At 37.6% G+C, this 23301-nt stretch overlaps 1 protein-coding gene and 1 pseudogene across 2 annotated transcripts; both read right to left on the bottom strand.

The window, feature by feature from the left end:
• Positions 1–8960: 8960 nt before the first annotated feature.
• On the bottom strand, positions 8961–9815 carry LOC118481015 (annotated as a pseudogene).
• A 426-nt stretch (positions 9816–10241) lies between these two features.
• LOC110870413 lies at positions 10242–17948 on the bottom strand. Of its 2 annotated transcripts, XM_035975887.1 has the most exons (6): positions 17450–17948; positions 16810–17361; positions 15601–16657; positions 11746–12126; positions 11314–11563; positions 10242–11227 (listed from the first exon to the last, which is right to left on the bottom strand). In XM_035975887.1, exons 1-6 carry the CDS (start codon positions 17522–17524, stop codon positions 10477–10479), a joined length of 3066 nt encoding a protein of 1021 aa, XP_035831780.1. In that variant the 5' UTR covers positions 17525–17948; the 3' UTR covers positions 10242–10476. The 2 variants fall into 2 exon arrangements, with proteins under 2 accessions (XP_035831780.1, XP_021978134.2); XM_022122442.2 differs by lacking the exons at positions 10242–11227; positions 11314–11563; positions 11746–12126 and adding exons at positions 13792–15006; positions 15095–15535.
• Positions 17949–23301: the final 5353 nt, after the last annotated feature.

Below are 23301 nucleotides of genomic sequence, written 5' to 3'. Positions count from 1 at the left end.
ACAAGCAGAGGATATATCTAAAAGAGACACGGAGGGAAAGTCTGACAAAGAGATTCAAAGAAATTATCAATACCTACTCACCAAAGTTAGAACTTTAGAGCAGTTCTCAAAAGTCCTTTGTCAGAAATTATCAGAAAAAGATGATGAAAGCATGAGAAATGACTATCTTGAATACATAATGGCATACAAGAAGTATAGGGCAGAAAAGTATCAATACTAAGAATGGACCATCGGTGAACTGCAAGAGGAGACAACCAGAATTTAAAAGATGATTCAAGACAAGGTAAAGCAAACTCCTCCAGTTTGGGCCAATTACAAGAAAAATGTACCAGAAAGGACCTTGAAATTGAAAAGAATGAAAGAAGAGCTGATAACTACTGATTATGGGTAAAGGAACCAGGTTACAAGGTGGACAGAAGAAAAGGTGTTAGCTACCTACAAAAGGTTGGAAGAGTTAAGGAAGAGAGATCCCACTGCTCCTAAAAAGCCTGATTATCCGGAAGCAGTGGTTCCAGCCAAACAACAAAAATTGCCAATCAGGAGACCCAATACTGCACATGCTACCATCCTTTATCAAAGAAGGAAACAAAAGCAGATTGATTAATTAACAAAAGAAGACAATGCTCAAGAAGAATACATCATCAAAATGGTTCTTCAGACACTTGTGGAAGAAAAAACAAGACTCAGCACAATCTAAACTTTAAGTTTTTATACTCTAAACTTTAAGTATTTACCGACTGATTTATTTATTTAATTTATTTATAAGTCTATATAAATATAACTATACTCATCATTTATATTTTTTATGCATGGTTTTCTAAGAAACGACCTTTGTTTGCACACGGGTCTTACCGCTAGTCTACTATAATAAAAGAAACCAATGAAGGGACACTTGTCATTATTCTAGACTACTTAATTGTAGATAATTTTTAGATAAAATTGCAAAAATCAACCTTTATGTTATACGTAAACTGCACTTTATACCTTTCACTATAAAATCGGCCAAACCCAACCTTTATGTTCATGTTTTGTTGCAGAGTATAACCTTTAACACAAACGCCGTTTATTTTCTTGGTTAACACCCCTCAAATGCATTGAATGTGAGGGTATTATTGTTATTTCTATCTTGTTTTTAATGACTTTTTATTTTATTATATTAACCAAAAAACAAAAAATGCAGGTTGTCTTCCCCAAAACAAAAAATACAGGTTGTCTTCCCCAATTTATTTTATTAAACTCTACAATCTGATCTAACAATTTTATATATATCGATATATAAAACCACAACATCATGAACACGAATTTCGACGTAAATTGTAAGCCAATAATAACACAACGTCAATTCCGTGTGTGAATAATCATCCTTCATCGGAAATCGTCTCTGTATTGTGTGAATTTTGAAGTGTTTCGAGTGTAATAATCCATAGTTACACTGGATCGAAGGAGTAAAGTGCGATAGAGAGAAAACGCATAGAAAGTTCCAAGCTTCGGGCTCGAATTGCTCACCTTTCCGCCTCCGTCAACTGAGGCATCTTCTGACGGTGGTTGTTGCGGTGGCGGAGTCGGTGTTTGCAGAGTCGAAGAATGCTTGTGGTTTTGTTGCGCTTTGTTCGCCTTCTTCGTTTCCTTGATTTCCGACGGATTCTTGCCCGAATCCTCCTTGATCACCGGCGACGGTCCAAACAACAACCAATCCATATCCGTATTATGTATAAAATCAAACCATAAGAAAGGCCATCAATGATTATATTAACTCGAAAACTACTTGGATAAACTACAAATTAAGCAACGGATGGATATCGTTGCATGTCTTACTCAAAAACTAGTTCATTAGGTTGTTTGTATGTAGCTCTGTTTCTTTCTTTCTATCTGTACAAAAAACAATTTGTTAATTTAATCAAAATTATGTATATAGGATTGATCTCCATTACAAATAATCTTACATTCGTATATAATCAATTCATTGCTCCATTGGTTGGTTAGGTAGTGGGACTTTTTGGGTCTGTGCTGATCCACTGATCACAATCAACTCTTTAGAAAGATTAACACATTTAACTTGAACAAGTAAACAAAATGACTAGTTTTTAGTGCAACATATTATGTAAAAGTAAGGCTATAGGTAATTAATTTATTAATGCACCATTACTTTTTGGGGAAATTAGGGTTTGAGGGATTGAATTGGGGAAGACAACCTGCATTTTTTTGGGTTTATATAATAAAATAAGAAGTCATTAAAAACAAGATGGAAATGACAATAATACCCTCACATGCAATGCATGTGAGGAGTGTTAACCAAGAAAATAAACGTCGTTTGTGTTAAAGGTTATACTATGTAACAAAACATGAACATAAAGGTTGGGTTTGGCGGATTTCATAATAAAAGGTATAAAGTGCAGTTTATGTATAATATAAAGGTTGATTTGTACAATTTAGATTATTAAATTTAATATAAGTTGCATTCTTAGAGCCCTCTCTCTTTTGATCCAAATCGTTTTATGATCCAAATTTTAAACGCAGAACAAATCTCTAAATTTTTACCTCATTCGATGTTTTCATCTTTTTTACTTCAAAAACCCTATCACAAGAATCCATTTTCTCTCAACATCTCCTTCAACAACGGTAATCCATCCCAACCCAATAACTTTTTTTTTCTTCCCTTATCCTTCTCTGCATCCTTAAAAGCAATTACGCAATTCATACCTTAAACAAGCTTTTGAACTTTAGGCTACATAATTTTCTTTGTACCTTTATGCACTTTTTTTGTGAATATTGATGCATGGACACATATAATTGTGATTGCTTTCAAAAAGAAAACACCTATATAAGGGGGGAGCAGTATTATTTTCATATGTGTACAATTGGTGTGTGTATATATTTTTTCATCCTTAGTCTATGGATATTTTTTTTTTTAATTTTCATCCATAGTCTATAGTCTATGGACTTTTTTATATTTCATTGACAGACTATGCGTAATTACTTTGCTTTTTTGTATTTACCGATGCTACAAAATTTCCCCTTTACATTGTCTAATTAATGTGAATATAGATGCATACCGTCAATTAGTTGTATATCCCCAATTATTACTAAGGATGACAATGGGGCGGGTTTAGGTAATCTCAACCTCAAAGCCGATTAACTAAGCTTGTCCCAAAATCCATCCTAAAACCCATCGGATTTCTATCAGATAATTACCCGTTGGGTATCGGGTATACCCGCATGATCAATGGAGCATGCATGTCAAATTTATAGCCTAAAGTGTAATCCATAAAATTAGGGCACATAAGTAATTGCCAATAATATGATTAGATCCTTGAGACTACTTCAAAGAAGGAAACAGTTGGGTTAGTTACAATGGATTAGTATGTTAAGAAGGTGAATGATTCATTTGAATAACATTATTGGTTTCATGGTACTTGCTACTTAGATATATGACTAATGATTTATGCTTGTGTAGGGTTAACATTCGAACCAAGATTGAAGAAGAAGAGAAATAGAAACTTCGATGCTGTAACAAGAGTCAGGATCATAAAATTCAGTTAATTGCATAGAAGTCATAACAGGTTTGGATTGAAATGACTATTGACTATAGAGGAGTTGGGGTTTCTTGCACACGTTTTTTCTTTGTCTATTTTTTTAACCAAATAGTTAAGGTGTCAACTATGACTTCTACAATAATATGTTCATACTGAACAATTTAGCAAAGCTCTAGGGTGATTTTCAATCGCTTGACCGATTTCAGGAAAGCTTTTTGATTTGAAGTTTATTTTATTTCTATTAAGTTTAATTTCATTTAAATTTGATTAAATCTGAACAAATTCAAAGTATTTTCATTGGTTAAACCGCATATACACGCGGGCTCTTACCAAGTATGACTGATATATGAATTGTTATCATGAGATAATGATTCATATATTTAATAGTATATCCGTATTAATGTTTATAAAGAAATAGTTGATGCCTCGTCCGCGTTTTGGGACGGTAGGCCGAATATTTCTCAACCAGTTAAAAAAACTACCATAGTTTTGTTAAAAAAACTAAAACGATGGCAAAACCGTAATTTTGAGCTTGGGGCAGAACTGTAATTTGTCATAACTAATGAGCAAGTGTTAGGCAACTCCTTGACAGGGAAAAAAATTTAAATCGAGTCAACCAATTAAAACAAAACACTTCTGTAGTTTTGCTAAAAAAACTAAAACAATGGCAATATTGTAATTTTGAACTGAGGACAAAATTGTATTTTTTTACTAGGGTAAAATCGTAATTTGCCAAAAGCTAAAGCGATAACAGTAGTTTTGAACCAAGTGCAAAATCGTAACTTTGAGAAGGGGCAGATTCGTAATTTTGAACTGGGGTAAAATCCTTAACATACTCGGGCCAATGGGGGACTGCCATGCAACAGCATGACACTATTCCCCCACACACCTTTTAAAAAAAAAAAACAAAAACAATGTTAATACTGTAATCTTTAATTGGGGGCAAAATTGTAATTTTGGGCTAGGGTAAAATCGTAATTTGCCAAAAGCTAAAGGGCTAGGGTTAAATCGTAATTTGTCAAAAGCTAAAGCGATGGCGATATTGTAGTTTTTAACCAGGAGCAAAATCGTAACTTTGAACAAAGGGCAAATTTGTAATTTTGAATTAGGGGTAAAATCGTAATATACTCGGACCAATTGGAGAGTGCCAAGCAGCTGCCTCGCACTATTCCCCTCTATTGGTTTTGTATATATACTAGGTTTTGCCCCGCCCGCGTTGCGTGGCACTAAGCCGAATATTTATCTTTCATAACATGTACATCTGTGTTTCGGTTACTAATACATACTACTCATAACATGATCTCAAAAAAATTATATCGAGTCAACTAATTAAAAGAAAACATTACCATAGTTTAGTCAAAAAAAAAAAAAATTAAAACGATAGCATGACTATGAGTCTACAACAAGGGCAAAATCATAATTTGACAAGGAAAAAGAAAACAAAAAGGATGGCAAAACTGTAAATCTGAACTGAGTGCAAAGCCGTAATTTGGCTTGTAAGAAAAAATAAAAGAAAACCAATGGCAAAATTGTAAATTTAAAAAGGGCAAAATCCTAATTTGACTGGACCAATGTAGAAGTGCCAGACAGCTCCCTAACACTATTCCCTGCCTGCATTGCGGGGTGCTAGGCCAAATATTTCTCTACTAATTAAAACAAAACACTAACATTGTTTTGCTAGAAACAAAATCATGAGAAAATGGTAATTATAAATTGATGGGAAAACTGTAATTTGTCGTGACCAATGATCGAGCAATAGCAAATAAAAATTACATTGAGTCGACCAATTAAAACAAAACACTATCATAGGTTTGGAGCCGAGGGTCTCTCTGGAAGCAGCCTCTCTATCCCTAGGGGTAGAGGTAAGGTGTGCCTACATCCCACCCTCCCCAGACCCTACAAATAGCTTTGCTATATGTGGAATTTTACTGGGTATGATTGATTGATTGATTGACTATCATAGGTTTGGAAGAAAAAAAAACAAAAACGAAAGCAAGCCTGTAATTTTACAACAGGGGAAATCGTAAGTTTGACTGGGGTAAAAGCGTAATTTATCAAACATTATGAGGATGGCAAACTGTAATTTGAATCAGGGGAAAAATCTTAATTTTGACAAGGGCTAAAATCATAATTTGTTAAAAAAATTTACAGCGATGTCAAGGCTGTAATTTTGAACCGGGGGCAAATTGGCAATTTGTTAAAATGTACAACGATGGCAATGCTGTAATTTTTAACCCAAGCAAAATCGTAATTATAAGTTCGGGTTAAATCGTAATTTATTCGAGCCAACAGGAGAATGACAGATAGCTGCCTGACACTAATCCTCCATCTTTTGTTTGTATGTGTAAATCATAATTTACATAGGGCTGGGATGCGAATGGACCCAGACCTCAAGTTAAACAAGGTACTGTCATGTTGTGTAATTAATTGGAACTTGCAAGGGTGATATCGTCATCTTGGCTCCTTTTTAGATCTAGGTGATACGTGAGGATACTAGGGGCCTTGGGTCGCAGACCGCGATGCTCTGGAGGCAATATGCACATAAAGTTAATTTTAGACCGTGGAGTATGGTGGGGTGGGGGTTTGGAGCATCGGTTGATACGTGGACTTCGAGGGACATCGCTGGTTAGTTGCATGTTGGGTCGGTATAGCGGGACGTGGCTAGCCCGCGTGGGTTGGCCACATGTTATTTATATTTTTTTCAATTATTATAAAAATACACACAAAATTAAAAAAAAATGCCTAAAATTATTATTAAAATCCTAGCCACCTATAGCCTAGCCAACCCAGCTAATGAGAGCCGGCCACAGAAGACCGCTAGGCCCGCCCAACGCCCGGGCTGAAACCCCCGCCCAAGGGGCCATGCCGAAACTCAAGCCCACCCGGGGTGGTGACTTGGGCGTTTGTACCCAACCCCCGCCCCATACCCCATAGTCTTAAGTCCTGGTTCCACTTGATTGCTCGATTCTAGTTCGTTTTTGCTCTATTTTTGCACGGGTAGATGTAATAATATAAAATAATAAAGTACAAACCTATAAAGACTAAAAACGACTAAAAAAAATAATATAATATACAAAATAAAAGTGAAAAAAGACGTGTTTTGCAACACATCAAGGGTTAGGATCATTTGAGAAGCGTTAGGCTAATTGAGAAATGCGAGAAGTATTTTGTTTCACACATTTTTCCTAATCCAAAAATGCAACAGAGTTTTTTTTTATATACATCGGAGCTTTTTCTATCAATTTTTTTTTATTTTTTTTTAATTTTTATTTTTTGAATATATACATATACGTATAGTTGATATATATACATATGTATATTGCCAATCTTTAACTATACATATATGTATATACACATTTAAAATTAAAACATAAGTATTGCACATGTATGTTTGATAATGTACATATATGTACACATGTGTATAGATGATTATACATCTACGTATATAATTAGCATATTTTAGTTGTGTCTTAAATTTTATGCTTAGAATTAATTGCATTGTGTCTTTAATTATTATGTATGTTGTTTTTCTTACCAAAACAACCCCAAAACATCATGTATAAGTCTAAAATATGATGCCTACATGTCAATTCCTATGCATTCTCACACTTCTCACGAAAAGGATCCTTTTTTATAGGAACCTCACCCTGTAAAAAGAATATATTTCATGAGAAGTATGAAAAGACATAAGTATTGACATGTAGTCATCATGTTTTAGACATAGGCATGATGTATTAGGTTGTTTTGGCAAGAAAAACATCAAAGATAACAATCTAAGACACAATACAATGAAATCTAGGCTTAAAACTTAAAACACTGTGTCAAGAACGTTAAATAGTGTGTTTTAAGTGTTAATTAGTGCGTTTTAGTTGTGTCTTAAATTTATGTTTAGAATTCATTGCATTGTGTCTTAAATTATTATATTTGTTGTTTTTCTTATCAAAACAACCCAAAACATCATGCCTAAGTCTAAAATATGATGCCTACATTTATATTCCTATGCCTTCTCACACTTCTTACAAAAAGAGTTATTTTTATAGAAATCTCACCCTATGTATATAAAGAAAGATTATAGTTCTAAATATGTTTTTTTTTTCTTGTGTATATATGTTGAAAATACGTATTAATGTTCAAAAATAAGTGTCGTACATATATATATATATCGAATATGGGTTTTGTTCTTGAATTTGTATGTTGGGTTTTGTTCTTTAAGAGGATATTAATAATTTCTTCTTCATGAAGATCAAGTTGAATTTGTGTTTTAATTTTGATTTGTTCTTTTTCATAAAGATTTGATGACGTTCTTGTTCTGGTTCTAGAAGATCTTGAAGTTTTGATGATCATGTGCAGATGATATAGGTTACATTAAGTTTTATTTTTTATTTTTTTTTATTTTTTTTATTTTAAAATGGCGACATTACTAAAATATCCCTTAACTTAACGGTCAAACTAACGGATTCTTAACGGAGAGACTCAAATTGAAGCGATTTTTACAAGTTAGGGACTTGAACAATGAAATTTTAGTTTGGGGACGCAACCTGACAATGCCCCTAAACCCCAGACACGCAAATTGCATTTTACTCTTAATTTTGTCATATTTTTTTCTTATATTTCATATCCTCAATATTTTTAATTAAATTTTTGAATTTCATTATTTATATGTTTTATATTTAAATAATCCCTTGCAATAGCCACTACAGAGAACTTGTGATGCTCTTTAATATTAAAGAGTAAATTGACCCGAGCTTTGTAACGAATCTCGTCTGTAACGAGACATGTTGTTAGTGTAGTTAAATTTGCTAACGGATTCTAACATGCTAAATTACAATGCAAATACAATCTCTTTATAGGGACGCATCATATCTGCTATCTATTCTAAATGAAACCCCTTGATCAAGCTTTAATAGAGCTTCAATAACCGCACTTTTCTTCCATGTTCCCTTGATCAAGCTTTAATAGGGCAACATTTGGTATCTCCTTAACATGGAAAAAAACACCACTGAGCAAAAACTGGCTTACATGGCATCTATGATCAAAGTGATCACATAACCAACACATTAGTTCCAGATTGACTTCTTGAGGTGTTTTAGTAAACAGTCTTTGACATCAGTTTATGTTTTTTAGTGTTTAACCACTTTGTGGTTTTGACCAAACAAAGTCAAACCTAGGTAATGCAATCCCTATCAGGTTTGACCAAACAAAGTCGAATCTGCTATCCTTAAGTAATTTGCCGTGTTGATTGTAATGAAAAAATATTATTTCAGCAGAAAGAACTCAATTGAAGATTTATTTACCGCTGAAAATACATCTTTACAAAGTAAATTATTGGGAATACATGGTTGGATATATATCTTGAAATTTTTATGCATGCAAGTCAAAATCATTAACAACTCAAGACACACACACACACATAATCACGGTGCCATATTATATAAACAAAGTAAGGCTTTAAAATTAAGTCATATACATGAGTTTATTTGATAGCTGGAAAAGCACATTTAAATATTGTCATATACCATGATGTGTAATTGATAGATGGATAGAGTTGCATAATTATGATCTTATTTCTTATCAATATAAAATATATTTACGGCTAACACCGTCATGATTCAGCTTCAGATTGCTTTAAGGCCTCAGATAGAGCTCTGGAGAAAGGCGTGGAGTGATAGTAACTTCAAGTGGTTCTGCCTTGGGCATGGCAAGTCCTAAGCCTTCATTCATGTCCACAGGCTTCCCCATTGGTGTTGATAAGTCAAACCCTTGAAGTAACCCAGCCAGTGTCAAGTGAAGAACATTCGAAGCAAACATGGTTGCAGGGCACATTCTCCTCCCAGTACTGAATGGAATGTATTCAAAGTTTTGTCCCTGATAATTTATCTCTGAGTGCTCCTTAAGAAACCTCTCTGGTCGAAACTCATCGGGATTCGACCAGACTTGTGGGTCCCGATGTAGCTTCCATACATTTACAATCAGCCGAGTCCCCTTGGTGACATGATAGCCCCCGATATAGCAGTCCTCAATGGCCTCATGTGGTGCTGCTAACGGACCTGGTGGCTATATTCTGAGTGTTTCTTTTACTATGGCTTGTAGATATACAAGGTTTTTTATGTCTGATTCTTCCACCCATTTCTCTCGTCCTACATGGATGTCAAGCTCTTCTTGTGCACCTTTTAGGATGTGGGGATGATTTAGTAAGGGCCAATCTATCCGGACACCCACTGCGCCTAAATCCACACTTTTGCAAACCTAGACGCCTCGTATAGACCTATACGAGGCGTCCATGCACTGAATTCGATGGGTGTACAGGGGGTGTCAGGCACGTTGTTTAAGGAACCCTATACGCGGGGTCTTGGTCTATACGAGGCGTCTCCGTTTGGAAGTTTTTTTTGGCTGAAATGAGGGGTGTTTTGGTGGGTTTTGGGTTGGTTTTTTGGATGGTTTTTGAAGATTTGTTTTTTTGATGAAATTTTTTTAGGTTTTAAAAAAAGTTTTTTTTTCTTTTTTACACTATAAAAAGTTGTTGTTTTTTAAAAATTAACTATTTGCCTTTAAAAATCGTTTTTTTTTTATTTTTAAAAAAGTTTTGTTTTTTTTTTGTTTTTTACAATATAAAAAGTTTAAAAAAATTTTTTGTTTCAGCGTCGATTAAATCAACTATTTTAAAAATCGGCTCTTTAAATATATTATATTGTTTTTAACATTTTACTTTTTTAAATATTATTCTTTCGATTAAAATTTTATTTCTTTCAAATATTGTTTCCGTATTATATTCAGGGGTTATATTGTTTCCGTATTATCTAAATTTAAGAGAACAATCATTGAGTAACCGAATAACTGAAAACAAACATAAATATGACATATATAAGATAACTGTTTACATCCATAACAAAAATATAGAAGATAAGTTTGTACATCCACAATAACAATAAAAACAACAACAGGTCTATGCATCAAAATCCGAATCTGAATCCTGATGCTGCTGCTGCGGCTGGTGCTGCTGCTGCGGCTGCTGCTGCTGATGTGGTGCTCGAACCGGTGGAAGCGGTATCGGGGGTAATCCCTCTCTCTCTCGTCTATCCTGCTCCGCCCGTACCAACCAACCTACCAAATCGTCGAGCCTGTCAAGCCTGGCTCGTACATCCGGATGTAGTGCAGCTCCTGGGGCACCACCTCGAATAGCGTGACGTGGAAACTGAGGTGCCCCGGCAGGTGGCGGTGGCTGTGGCCCCGCTGCACCGTCTAGATCCTCCGGAGGGTCCTCCACGGGCACTACATCAGCAGGATCTGCAGGAGGATGAACGTCCTCGAAATGCTCTGGTAGGTCCTCCTCTCTCCATACGCCCCCCTCGCGGTTTTTAAACCGCGGGCCAACCGGGAACCTCTTGATAACCCTCATCCCCCATAGCGACGGCATACCCATCCGCGTCGGCATGATGGCCGGCGTCCGTAGATGTGGGTCCTGATGTGGTACGAGGCCAAATGAACGGGCAATGACGGTCACGTACGCCCCGCCATACAAAAATCCGCGCTCCTGCCAGTGATGGCCGGAGGCGAAGTACTGGGCTAGACCGTGTGCTAGCGCGCACGGCCTCCTATACAACAAACAATATAGGAAAAAAAGATCTGTGGTCGTACACCACTCACGGCTGTAGCCGCGCGCTGATATAGAAGTGGCGAGCAAATGGTGCAGATACCTGCAGATAGTGTTAGCGAAATACAAAAACAGAGATTAATAAACAGTGCATATAATCACAATAATTGCAATAATAAACGTACATACCTGTATAGTGGGTCGCTAACAAACGACACCCTCCCCTTCGACTTGTCATGCTCCCAATGATCCGCCCCCGCAATCACCTGCCAAAACCCAACAAGAGTGGGTTTTTCAACCACCACTAGCCCCGCTGTGTAGATCTCAGTCTCGATCTCCTCCTGCATGTATAAACCAGAGCGCACCGCAAACTCTGCTAGCGTCATCGAACGCTGAACGCCAGCAAGCCTGAAAGAAACCTCAGGCGGAGGGGGAGCACCTGGGTACGGAATCATAAATAAAACAATATAATAATAAATAATAAATAATAAATAATAATAATAATATTAATAACAATAACAATAATTAATAATAATAATAATAATAATAATATAAAGAAATAAATAAATAAATAAATAAATAATATTAATAAATAAATAAATAAATATCAATAACATTCACCTGGGTACGGAATCGGCACTGGCTCCCCAGGAGGGTGAAATGTGAATGACGAAATGAACTCGACCAGCAGCTCCCTGTAGGTCGGCGTGTGCGCCAAATCAAAAAGACGATGCCACGGGGAATCGATAGGTATAAACCGACGCACTCTCGGCGTCTCAGCAATCTCCTCCATCGCATCCCAGTCGATCGATGCATGCGATCCAACGTGCATCCTCCTAAGCTTCTGGCAATGACGGGCGGCGTCAGTGCCGTCGGGAAACTCTAGATAGGGATGCCCCTGCAACGTATCCACAGGCGGTCGCTGTCTCCGTCGTGGACCCTGCTGAACCGGCTCTATGTGCATGTCATCGCCCGGCATCAGATCGTCCTCCATAATAAATACTGTATACGTATACAATAATAATAATATTAATAAATAATAAATAATAAATAATAAATAATAAATAATAATATTAATAACAATAACAATAATTAATAATTAATAATAATAAATAATAAATAATAAATAATAATATTAATAACAATAACAATAATTAATAATAATAAATAATAAATAATAAATAATAATATTAATAACAATAACAATAATTAATAATAATAATAATATAAATAAATAAATAATAAATAATAAATAATAATATTAATAACAATAACAATAATTAATAATAATAATAATATAAATAAATAAATAAATAAATAAATAATAATAATATTAATAATAATGTTTTTAATAATAATAATTAATAAATAATAATAATAATAATAATATTTAATAATATAATTAATAAATAATAATAATATTTAATAATAATTAATAAATAATAATAATAATATAATTAATAAAAAAAAAAAAAAAAAAAAAAACAGACCCTCGTATAGCCCTCGTATAGGGCTATACTCAGCGTCCTGTTCCACAAGTTCTTCATCATCATCAACATCAAACCCCCAAAACCCAACCAAATTCAACTTTTAGGGCAAACCTACGGTCTAAAGGCATAAACGAGACAAAAATACTTAACTACGGGATGAAATACGTACCGGTGATGCTTCGATTCTTCAAAAATACGGTTGAAATACGTACGAGGCGTATAGATCCGAATGCACCGTATATGTGTGTGTTTTTGTTTGTGTGTGTGATCTGTGTCGTCTAGGCCCCCCCCTGTGTTATACGAAGCCTAGACGCCTCGTATAGAGCTATACGAGGCGTCTATGCTTTTTGCTAAATGACATTTTTGCCCCTGTTTTACCCTTAGTATAGCCTTTTATCAGGGGCAAAATGGTAATTAACCATTCCAAAAAGATATTTCTGGAATGGTTAATTACCATTTTGCCCCTGAAAAAAGGCTATACTAAGGGGTAAACAGGGGCATAATGGTAATTTAATAATACATTTTATTAATTAAAAAAAGAAATGGCAAAAAGTAACCGCCTCAACTGTACTCCTCGTACAGGTCTGTACGAGTCGTACAATTTTGAAATTACCTTTTAGCCCCTGCTAAGTGGCTATACTGGGGGCATATCAGGGGTAAAATAGTAATTAACTAAAATGATTTTCAAAATTCAAATTCAAAATTCAAATTTAAACCGCTCAAAGAGACGCCCCGTACAGGTCTGTACGAAGCGTCTACTTTCAAAAAATTCAAATTTTGAATTTCAGATATTCAAAAATTGAATTTTCAAAATCCCGCTCAACTGTACTCCTCGTACAGGTCTGTACGAGGCGTCTGGTTGGTGTAAAATTACCTTTGAGCCCCTGGAATAAGCCTCTATTGGGGGCCTATCAGGGGCTAAATGGTCTTTTGTGCAATATGATACGAGGAGTCTAGTTCTATACGAAGCGTATAGTTTTTTTTTTGTAGAAAAATTTAAAAAAATACTATTAATTCCAAAAAAATATTATTCATTACAAAAAAAATACTATTAATTACAAAGTTACACTATTAATTCCAAAAAAAATACTATTAATTACAAAAAAAATACTAATAATTATAAAAAAATACTAATAATTACAAAAAAATTCTATTAATTACAAAAAAATACTAATAATTACAAAAAAATTCTATTAATTCCAAAAAAATACTATTAATTACAAAAATCATTCTTCCGTGTAACTATCTATGTAATTAAGACTGGGGTTTGATCTTGGTCGAGGATTCATTATCGATGTATACCATTCTAGACGTGGCAAGTACATATCTTCCCATTGTTCTGTGTGGGGTCTTCGGTGGGTCAACCATAGCCCGTGTGCTGGTGGCATAGGATAATCCCCTTCCAGCTTAACATGTATGAAGTGGTTCTCGTTAACATGTGTAAGCGTTATGAATAATGGTTGTTGATTAGCCGGAGGACTTAGTATTGGGAAGTAAGTGGAACTCGCACCCATGGTTGTCGTTAACAGGTGCACCCCGATACCGTACGTTTGTGCAATAAGAAGTCCTGCAAAGGGGAAGTCCATCCAGTGATTCTCCCCACAACCGGCCACTGAATCCCAAATTAGGCCCTGACGATGCGTGTAAAAATAACCTGCAGCCCATGCTTCAAATATTGGGAACCAGATCGATTCGTTCTGATCCATTTCTTGGACAAGGTCCCTTCTAATACGCCCCCATGAACTCTGATCCATCCCTAAGCCCACAGCCACAGACCGAAACCCACAATGACCGTCCGGCATCACATCTCGTATGCACGAGACGTACGGATGGAACACTGGCGGAATGTCAGACTTAAACCGTTCGATGATTCCCACGTACTCGTCCCCAATGATTAAAGGAAAACCGTGATCATCTCGTGTCTCTTTCTTCTTAGAACTCTTTGAACGGCTTAGGGTCGCTTTGGGTTTTTGGGACCTTATAACCGACTGTTGTGAGGCTTGAGACGGAACGTACGAGCTGTGGCGAGGTTTATCGTACTTACTTTGTCGTGAACCTTCAAAGCACGTGTTTGCATCACCGAAGGAGCTTCTCCTCAATTCTTCATCTATACGAGAGGCCTCGTCCAACCTTTCTTGTACCTGCTTTGTTGTTGGTCGGCCACGAGTATTTTGTTGGACAACCGGTGGTTTCTTGGTAGATTTCGTTGGAGTCAACACCGCTTTAATCTTTGAAAGCAGGCTTTTTTGCTGAGCTGGAGGGTGCGACTGTAATTGTTGTCTAACAACATCTAGCTCTTCGACCACGTCAAGGGAGTCGTCTATCAATTTACAACTTTGGAAGTTAAGTTTCCGCCAGAAGACGTCTATGTCTTCGAGTTGAATCGGATGCTCTGCACGGTTAAAAACAATATTGTTTAGGTAAAATGAAGGAAAGGAAATATATCACACAAGTGTTGTACGACGTTCAATAATTATTACCTTCACGCATGTACTTTTCTATCCTACAAGCACAGGGCAACCCACAGCTGTGCCACATTTGGCAACCACATGATGAATTAAAGCGCTCCAAGACATCTAGCCTCCTAATTGCCTCTCCATGCAACAAGTCAAGGGCTTTGTGGGATACTTTTCCAAGTAGGTGTTGAAACATCGGGTGTTTGTGGTGTTTCATTGTTTTTTCGATGCTTTCTCGAAAAGTCTTCCTTATTTCACCGAACTGTGTCTCAACTATATCCCGGACACAACCAACTATACGGTCCAGCGAGCTCCTATCTTCGACGTATCTCTTTAAGTTGGCATGTTGGCTCTCAACTCTGTTTGTAGTACGATTACCAAAGTTGCGCCTCTTATCAGTCCACGCAAAGACAAACATCTCCTTGTAGTCTTTTAGCCAGTTATCGTACACGTATTTGAAGACTCCTAAAAAGTAAAAATAATTTAATAAAATTTGCATAGGTGAGTCGTATGTTATTAGAAAAACTTACTAGAACGTTTGCACTCCACAAGTCGCTTTCGCATGTTGCGCAAGTGGTAGTCGTAGATGGGTATGGATGGAGACTCAATCAATGAACCCCAGAATGACAAAAATGTCTTCCAGTCGTCGTCTGTGAAGGCACCCTTGCAGTGCTTCATAACATTCTGTTGTATGTGCCACCTGCAAAGAAGCCTGGAGGCGTCTGGAAATACTTTAGCACACGCGCCCATAAGGGCTAGGTCTCTATCCGTTAAAATCACACGTGGCTCCATACATTCATCCAACATTGCCTTAACCCTCTCAAGCACCCACACAAAGTTATCACCCCGTTCTTTACTAACAACGGCATGCGCGATAATAAACGATTTGTTGGTAGGCGTCATACCAACAATCTGGATAAAGGGCATATTGTATATGTTTGTCTTGTACGTTGCATCGATCATCATGACGTGGGGGAATGCACGCCACAAGACTCTCGAGTCCCGATGAAGAAAGAAGATCTCTGTTACGATCTCTGTTCCGGGTTCTTCCCGGATCTCGTAAATAAAGTCGTTCTTCATCAGCACATTTTCTAGTGACTGCATGGGAGTCAATCCTTGTCTTTGTTCGGCTCTAATCTTCGCTACAACGTTTTGAACGTCTTTCTGAACATGAAACCTGTCGGGGTCCTGCTTCCTTATCGTTTGAAATATTTTGCGCGGCTCCATGTTTTGAGCTGTCAGCTGCTCGATCAGTTTCATTTCGCTTGGAGTAAACCTTCGCACAAACGCGTGGGCCGACAGGTCCTCACAAAGTTCGTGGTTATGTTCAATTGTTCCGTCTTTTATCTCCCAGGTTTCATACGGGTGGTTTCGGACAGCCAGCAGGTAAAACGGGCAACCGGTTTTTTTGCTTCCAGCTTTTCTAAGTGTTGCTGTACTCTGGTGCTCACCACCACGATCACATTCAAGCCATACCCTCCCGGTTCTTCCCCCGATTTTCTTTGATCGACGGGTGACAATAACGAAACCATCCGCATTTGCTATTTCTTGTATCCGTTTCTTTAGTTCATCTAAGGAGTTGAAAACCTGTAACATCGACAATAATAATAATAATAATAATAATAATAATAATAATAATAATAATAATAATAATAATATAATAATAATAATAATATAATAAAATAATAATAATAAAATTAATAATAATAAAATATTAATAATAAAATAGTAATTTATACCGTCTTTTTTAAGTACAGACTGTCCAGAATGGGAGGTGCTTCACTACCATATCTACCATATCCACCATAACCACCATATCCTCCAACGTCCGAATTGTTTTGATGAACATAAGGAGTGCCCGGGGAAATGAATTGCTGATGATCACCGTCTCCTCCGTATCCACCGTATCCCCCGTATCCACCGTATCCACCATATCCACCGTCCCCTCCGTATCCACCGTCTCCTCCGTATCCACCGTCTCCTCCGTATCCACGGTCTCCTCCGTATCCACCGTCTCCTCCGTATCCACCGTCTCCTCCGTATCCACGGTCTCCTCCGTATCCACGGTCTCCTCCGTATCCACCGTCTCCTCCGTATCCACCGTGTCCTCCGTATCCACCGTCTCCTCCGTATCCACCGTCTCCTCCGTATCCACTAGCAGGGTATGAGTCATCTACAGGGGCTGTTTCATCAACAGGAGGATGCTTGTTCAAATCTAGAAACGGGCTGTTTTGTTTTCCTTGTATACTAGACACAACCTCCTCTTGCTCATTAGAATCGGGAATGCCAGACTCCTCCAAAATAGACAACCGTATCATCATTAGTAAATAATAAACGAAAACAACAAGTAATTATAACATTTACGCTAATAACTGTTACCGGAACGCTTTCGTGCCCCCAGTTTTCGCTAGAATATTGCCCGAAGATATAGTTGCCGTTCCAATATGATGACATTTCAACACTCCGGGATGATAATAACGCAAACACAAATAAAAAAACAAACAGAATGTGAGTGGTTTTTTGTTGAAACCTCGGATGTGGACCAAGAACGCACTGTAGGTTGCATTTTATGGGAGCTAAAGACGCCTCGTATAGGTCTTTACTCCCCGTATGCCTTTAAGTCATGTCAGACATAGTCCCTTCATAGTCAAATCGGTCAGTCCAAGACGCCTCGTATAGGTCTATACGAGGCGTCTAAGGGCCTTCGTATTGGCCCCTCGTACAGGCCTAGACTCCCCGTATAAGTTGACTGATGTGACGTTGTACGAGGTGCAGAAGTTGGTCGGGAAAAGCAACCCTATACGCTTCGTATAGCCCTATACGAAGCGTATAGAAGGGTGTGGATTTAGGGAACAAGGTGTCTGAATATGTACACCCTTTAGTAATAGAGAGAGTGCCCATGTCATTGTCACAGCAGTGCTTTCAGAACCAGCCCACATGAGAAGCTATGAAGAGCAATTTTATTTTTATGTAAGAGTTGTAATAAAGAAAAAAATAAGAAATAAACTTAAGTTGTATTCTAGCACATCCATAGCTGCTACATGAATCTTACCAATGTTTTCACAACCAAAACCGGACCGGACATGGATTCATACACCTTGTCGGTCTAGGGGTTGGACCGAAGTTAAGTACCGGTTGACGCCGTTATAATTGGTTTAATAATTCAAGATATGAAAGAAAAAACAATCTAGTTTCCGTATAAAAGAAAAAATATAATGCAAAAAAAGAAATGTTTCGTTACCTTTCTGCATATTAAGATAACTAGGTTATAACCCCGTGTATTACACGGGGTTGAATAAATAAATTTTATATACTAAATAATAAAACAATATATCTTTAAAAACCTCATTTATTGAACGAGTTGAATAAATATAATTTTATATATTAAATAATAAAAAAATTATATCTATAAGAACCATATTGTACGAGTTGAATAAATGTAATTTTATATACCAAATAAAAAAGTTATATCTTTAAAACCTGTTGGTGCACTTGTGTCTGTACTTTGTCTGTATTCTGTCTGTATGTAAACGATGTCCTAAGTTAGTCTGTAAGTTGACCAAGTCAACTATCCTCCTAGTTTGACTTGGCCAATAAGTTGTAATATGTTTGTCTGTATCGAAGGATAGCCTCGAAGGATACTGTTGATCCTTCGAGGTGCTCGATAGATATGGTTCGACTGTTAGACCTCGAAGGATCATCCTTCGAGGTCCCTGCTCATCCTTCGAATGAAATGTACTCGATAGATGATCCTTCGGACCATCTATCGGATCCTTCGGGATAGACAACATGAGCTGGGTATAAATACCCATGCAGTGTGTTGAGTGAAGGTAGATGCACACAGACAAGAGACTAGAGAGCTGAGAGCATTCTGTCCGAAACACACACACACATAGTGAGAGTTTGCAAGTTAGATTTGTAAACATTGTGCTTGTAACTGGAACCTTCATACGTATTAATACATTGGTGTTAATCGGTGAACCTTGTGTGTTCTTGTGTTTGTTCTTGCATCATCCCGGTTTGCTTGCTAGCTTGGATTCCGCACTCGCTAGTGAGTTAGTATAACAAGGTTTAGGTTTGTTCTCGATCCTCCGAGAGGGACCTTCAAGTGGTATCAGAGCTTGGCTCTTTACCTTGTTTAAAACCGGGTTGTTCGAGTTCTTTGGTGTGTTTGGACACTTGGTTTAGCACTCGTTTTTGGTAGTTTCCTTGCATTTTGAAACTGAAAAACGTGTTCTAAACCTTTCGGGAGTGTTCAAGGTCGGTTTGGGTAACATAAAATTTGTTTTAGTGAAACTTTGTATTTTCCGGCCATTTTTCCGGTCATATCTCCGGTGACTGGTTGAGGATAAGGTTTGCTTATTTGGGTAAACTTTTTGAAAGTCAAAAAGTTGGTGGGGAAGGCAAGGGCAGACCATATCCTTTCTGCCGAAAAGTACTTCACCAACCCATCACCTTTTCACCAACCTGTCACGTCAGTGTCAGTGTGTCAGTGAGCTTCCGAAAGATATCTTTCGACTTCGAAAGATCATCTATCGATCAGAGACAGCTCGAAAGATTATCATCCTTCGAGTAGTCTTTCGAAGTCTAAGCATTATCTTTCGTGTTTGGAATCTTTTCGAAAGATTGGTTGTCCGAAAGATAAGGATTCATCTCGAAAGATAAGGATCTTTCAGTGTGAATCTTTCGAGATCAGTATTCGAAAGATAAAGATCTTTCGAACTGTGAATCTTTCGTGATAATTGGTCGAAAGATAAGGATCCTTCATTGTGAATCTTTCGAAGACTTTGCTCGAAACTCAACAGTAATCTTTCGATCACTGTTGATCCTTCGAACTAGTCTTGATCTTTCGAACAAGGTTGTATCTTTCGATTTGTGTCTGTGTACACTTAACAGTTTGTGCTTGTGTAGATCTTCGATTAATATTTGATCAACATGAGCTGTACAAGTCCCTGGGATTGGAGTTTGGACTCACGATCCAATCAAGAGTTAGTCACTGCTGCAGATTGGGCAAAGAGTATGTTACCTTCTCAATCAATCAGTCCAAGTCAATGGGCTTTGGTATCCAATCAAAGTCAAAGCATTCAAAACCTTTTGATCAGCGAAAGCGAAACGGGCAGTAACAATCGTCCACCAAAGCTAAATCATATGAATGAGTTTCCATCATGGAAAAACCGTTTTCACACGTATGTCCAAGGGCAAAGCACCGATCTTTGGACGTGTTTCATAAATGCATTCAATGAAAATCTGGAGACTGCTGCGTCCACTTCTGAGGGTTATGCCAATATGCTTGAAAAAGACAAGAAGGCTTATGAATTGGAGAAAAAGGCCTTTGCCACACTTACTCAAGCACTCAATAAAGACATCTACCATCAGTTCTCATACTGCAAGTCTACGAAAGCATTGTGGGATTGTTTAGTAGCTAGAGGAGAAGGCAATGCAGCTGCTAGAAAGTCTCGACATGATTTGTTGAAGAAAGAGTTTGAATCTTTTCAGTTTTTGGAAAACGAGACTCTGAATGATATGACCACACGTTTCTATCATTTGATTAGTGAAATGTGTGCTTATGGAGTTGTCTCTACTCAACAAGACATGGTGAGTAGGTTTGCTGACGCCTTACCTCCAAAGTGGAGCTCCTTCATTGAGCTGTTGAAGCATACTGGAACCCTAGACACGGTTAATATCTACGAGTTCATTCAGAAACTGGAACACAAAAATGATGAAGAAATCAGGAAAGCCAGGAGAGCTCCCGCCCCTCAAAATACAGAAATGTATCTTCCGGGTTTCGATGCTCTAGCTAGAGCAGCTGCAGCCCAGCAACCTAAACTGCAGACTGCATTTGTCTCCAACACAAGTTCCTTTCCATTTCCTCAATCAACAATTACTCCACCACAACCTCAATTTGATCCGAGGTCTTACATTCCTGTACCAACACAGCCACAACCATAACCTCAACAACAGCAAGCTCACTATGCAAGCAATCCTAAACCTCAACCCCAAAATCCTAACACAATCCGAGTCGACAACTCAAATCTTTCACACCTTAGCATTGAAGTTGCTAAGGAGCATATGGAAATTATCAACACCATGGTCAGTGCTTACTGTGGTTTGGTAGCCGGTCAGCTTGGAAACATCAACATGACCAATGAAGACTACCAACAGATCGACAAGGAAGAAATGGAGTTGATGGATATTAAGTGGGCTTTTGCAAGTGCGGTTAGAAGGGCCAAAGACTTCATGGCTCGTACTGGTAGAACTTCGTTAGAAGGAAAGAAAGATACGAAGTATGGGTTTGATATCAATGCCGTTACATGCTTCAACTGTGGTAATAAAGGGCACTTCAAACGTGAGTGCACTCTACCAACAAAACACGGCAATCACAACCCTTTCAGAAACCAGGCGAATGTGAATGCCCAACAAGAAAACCGTGAACGGAGGATGGTGGCAGTGAATAACAATCAGGGACAGCCTGGAACTACAAATCACAATCGGGCTTTGGCTGTTCAAGCTGATGAAGGATGTGACTGGTCAGTGCAGTTTGGTGAAGGTGATCAGGGAAGTGGAACTGCTTTGTATGCTAAGGTCATCGAGCATGTTCATAAAGAAGAGTCTTCTGGAAGTGATGACAGTTCTGGTTATTCTGGAAGTTCGGATGAAGAAGGCTCTGTTTCTGGGGATAATCACTCAGAGCCTGGAGAGAAGGAGGAAGGAGATGATGATATTCAGGATCTACTGAATGAAGCTGATGAGCTTAAATGTCAGAAATTAATTTTGATTAGGAAGGCTGCTACTGCATCAATGGAAATGGAGAAGCTATTTTCTGAAGATGGAGCTTTTTCTTTTCAAACTGCCTTTATGACAAACGGCTCAGCCTCTACTAGTCAGGTAAATTCTGAACCTCCTGCTCCTAGTATTTGTAAATCATGTGCTGAGATGAAGCTTGAATCAGAAAAGCTTCATAGTCATAACCAGAATTTGGTTATTGAACTGTCGGAATGCAAAGAGGCAAACATGGCTTTAACCCGGAATGAAAAAGAATTTAAATCTGTAATAGAAACATTAAAGAAAAATGTGTCCGAGGTTAACAAAGTAGTTTACCACAAGCAAGTAAGTATAAATGAATATATTAACATTGTGGAAGAAACTAAAAAGCAATTAGCCATTGCCCAATGCGAACATGATGCGATCAAACAGAAATTGGATAGTTATTCTAACTCCCAATTTGTGCTTGATCACATCATCGATGTTCAACAACCAAAGGGAAATCAGAAAGGCATAGGGTATAATAAATGTCCGCCCCCCTTGATGAACAACTATACCAAGATGCCTGATGAGGAAGAAATGCCTCGGTATGAACCCAGTGTGCCTCTTGATGTTGAGGAGTTTGCTACTGGCCTTGGGTTCAAACCGGACCATTCTTCAAACACAGCCTCTAAGGAACAAGAAACTTCATCATCCATGAAGCAAAGTCCTCCAATTATCGAGGACTATGAGACATCGGATGATGAATCAGAAGTGGCTGTAAGTGATCAGGATAAATCACTTAGCAAGATGAAAGGAGTAGATATTCCACGAGAAAATCACATCCTTTGTGATCCTGATACTCCTGAGGTTCCATCTGTTAAGAAGCAAGTGATTGATCCTGTCAAAGTTGATAAGACAGGTGTGACTACTGTTAAAAGCAGTAATGTGTTGTATACTTTGGTTGGAGATAATAAAATCTACTCAGATCATGTTTTCCCAATTAAAAATGTAAATAAATCTTTGATTGACAAAGTCTTTGAAGACAACACAAACAAATTTTTGGGAAAAACACTTCCGGGAATTGTGGTAACACAATGTGATCCAATTCCTAAGGCTGAGATTAGAAAACAGTTTAGTAATCAAAAATCTCCAACCACTCAACAACCTACTGCTTCTAAGGGTAAACAACAACAACGAGCTCCAAAGCCAAAGGCTAAGGTTGAATCAAAAGGAGCTCGTTACACGAAGAAAGGAAAAGATGTTAAATTTGTAGCATCAAAAGGTACAGATAAAATTGAGACTTTTGAAAACAAATAAAACACTGATTTTGTACAACAAGTCAAGATTTTGAAACGTAACAGTGATAACAATTACACCCAACACACAAACGGGTGTGATGAAAGAGCAAGTACCTCAGGTTCTACAGGTTCAACATCTGGTAGTCGATCAAGTTCTCCTAAGTCTGTTGAAAGGAGAACTTGTTTCAA

Source organism: Helianthus annuus, chromosome 8 (genome assembly GCF_002127325.2).
Source record: "Helianthus annuus cultivar XRQ/B chromosome 8, HanXRQr2.0-SUNRISE, whole genome shotgun sequence".
Lineage (NCBI taxonomy): Eukaryota > Viridiplantae > Streptophyta > Magnoliopsida > Asterales > Asteraceae > Helianthus > Helianthus annuus.
This window is presented reverse-complemented; position numbering and strand designations above follow the sequence as displayed.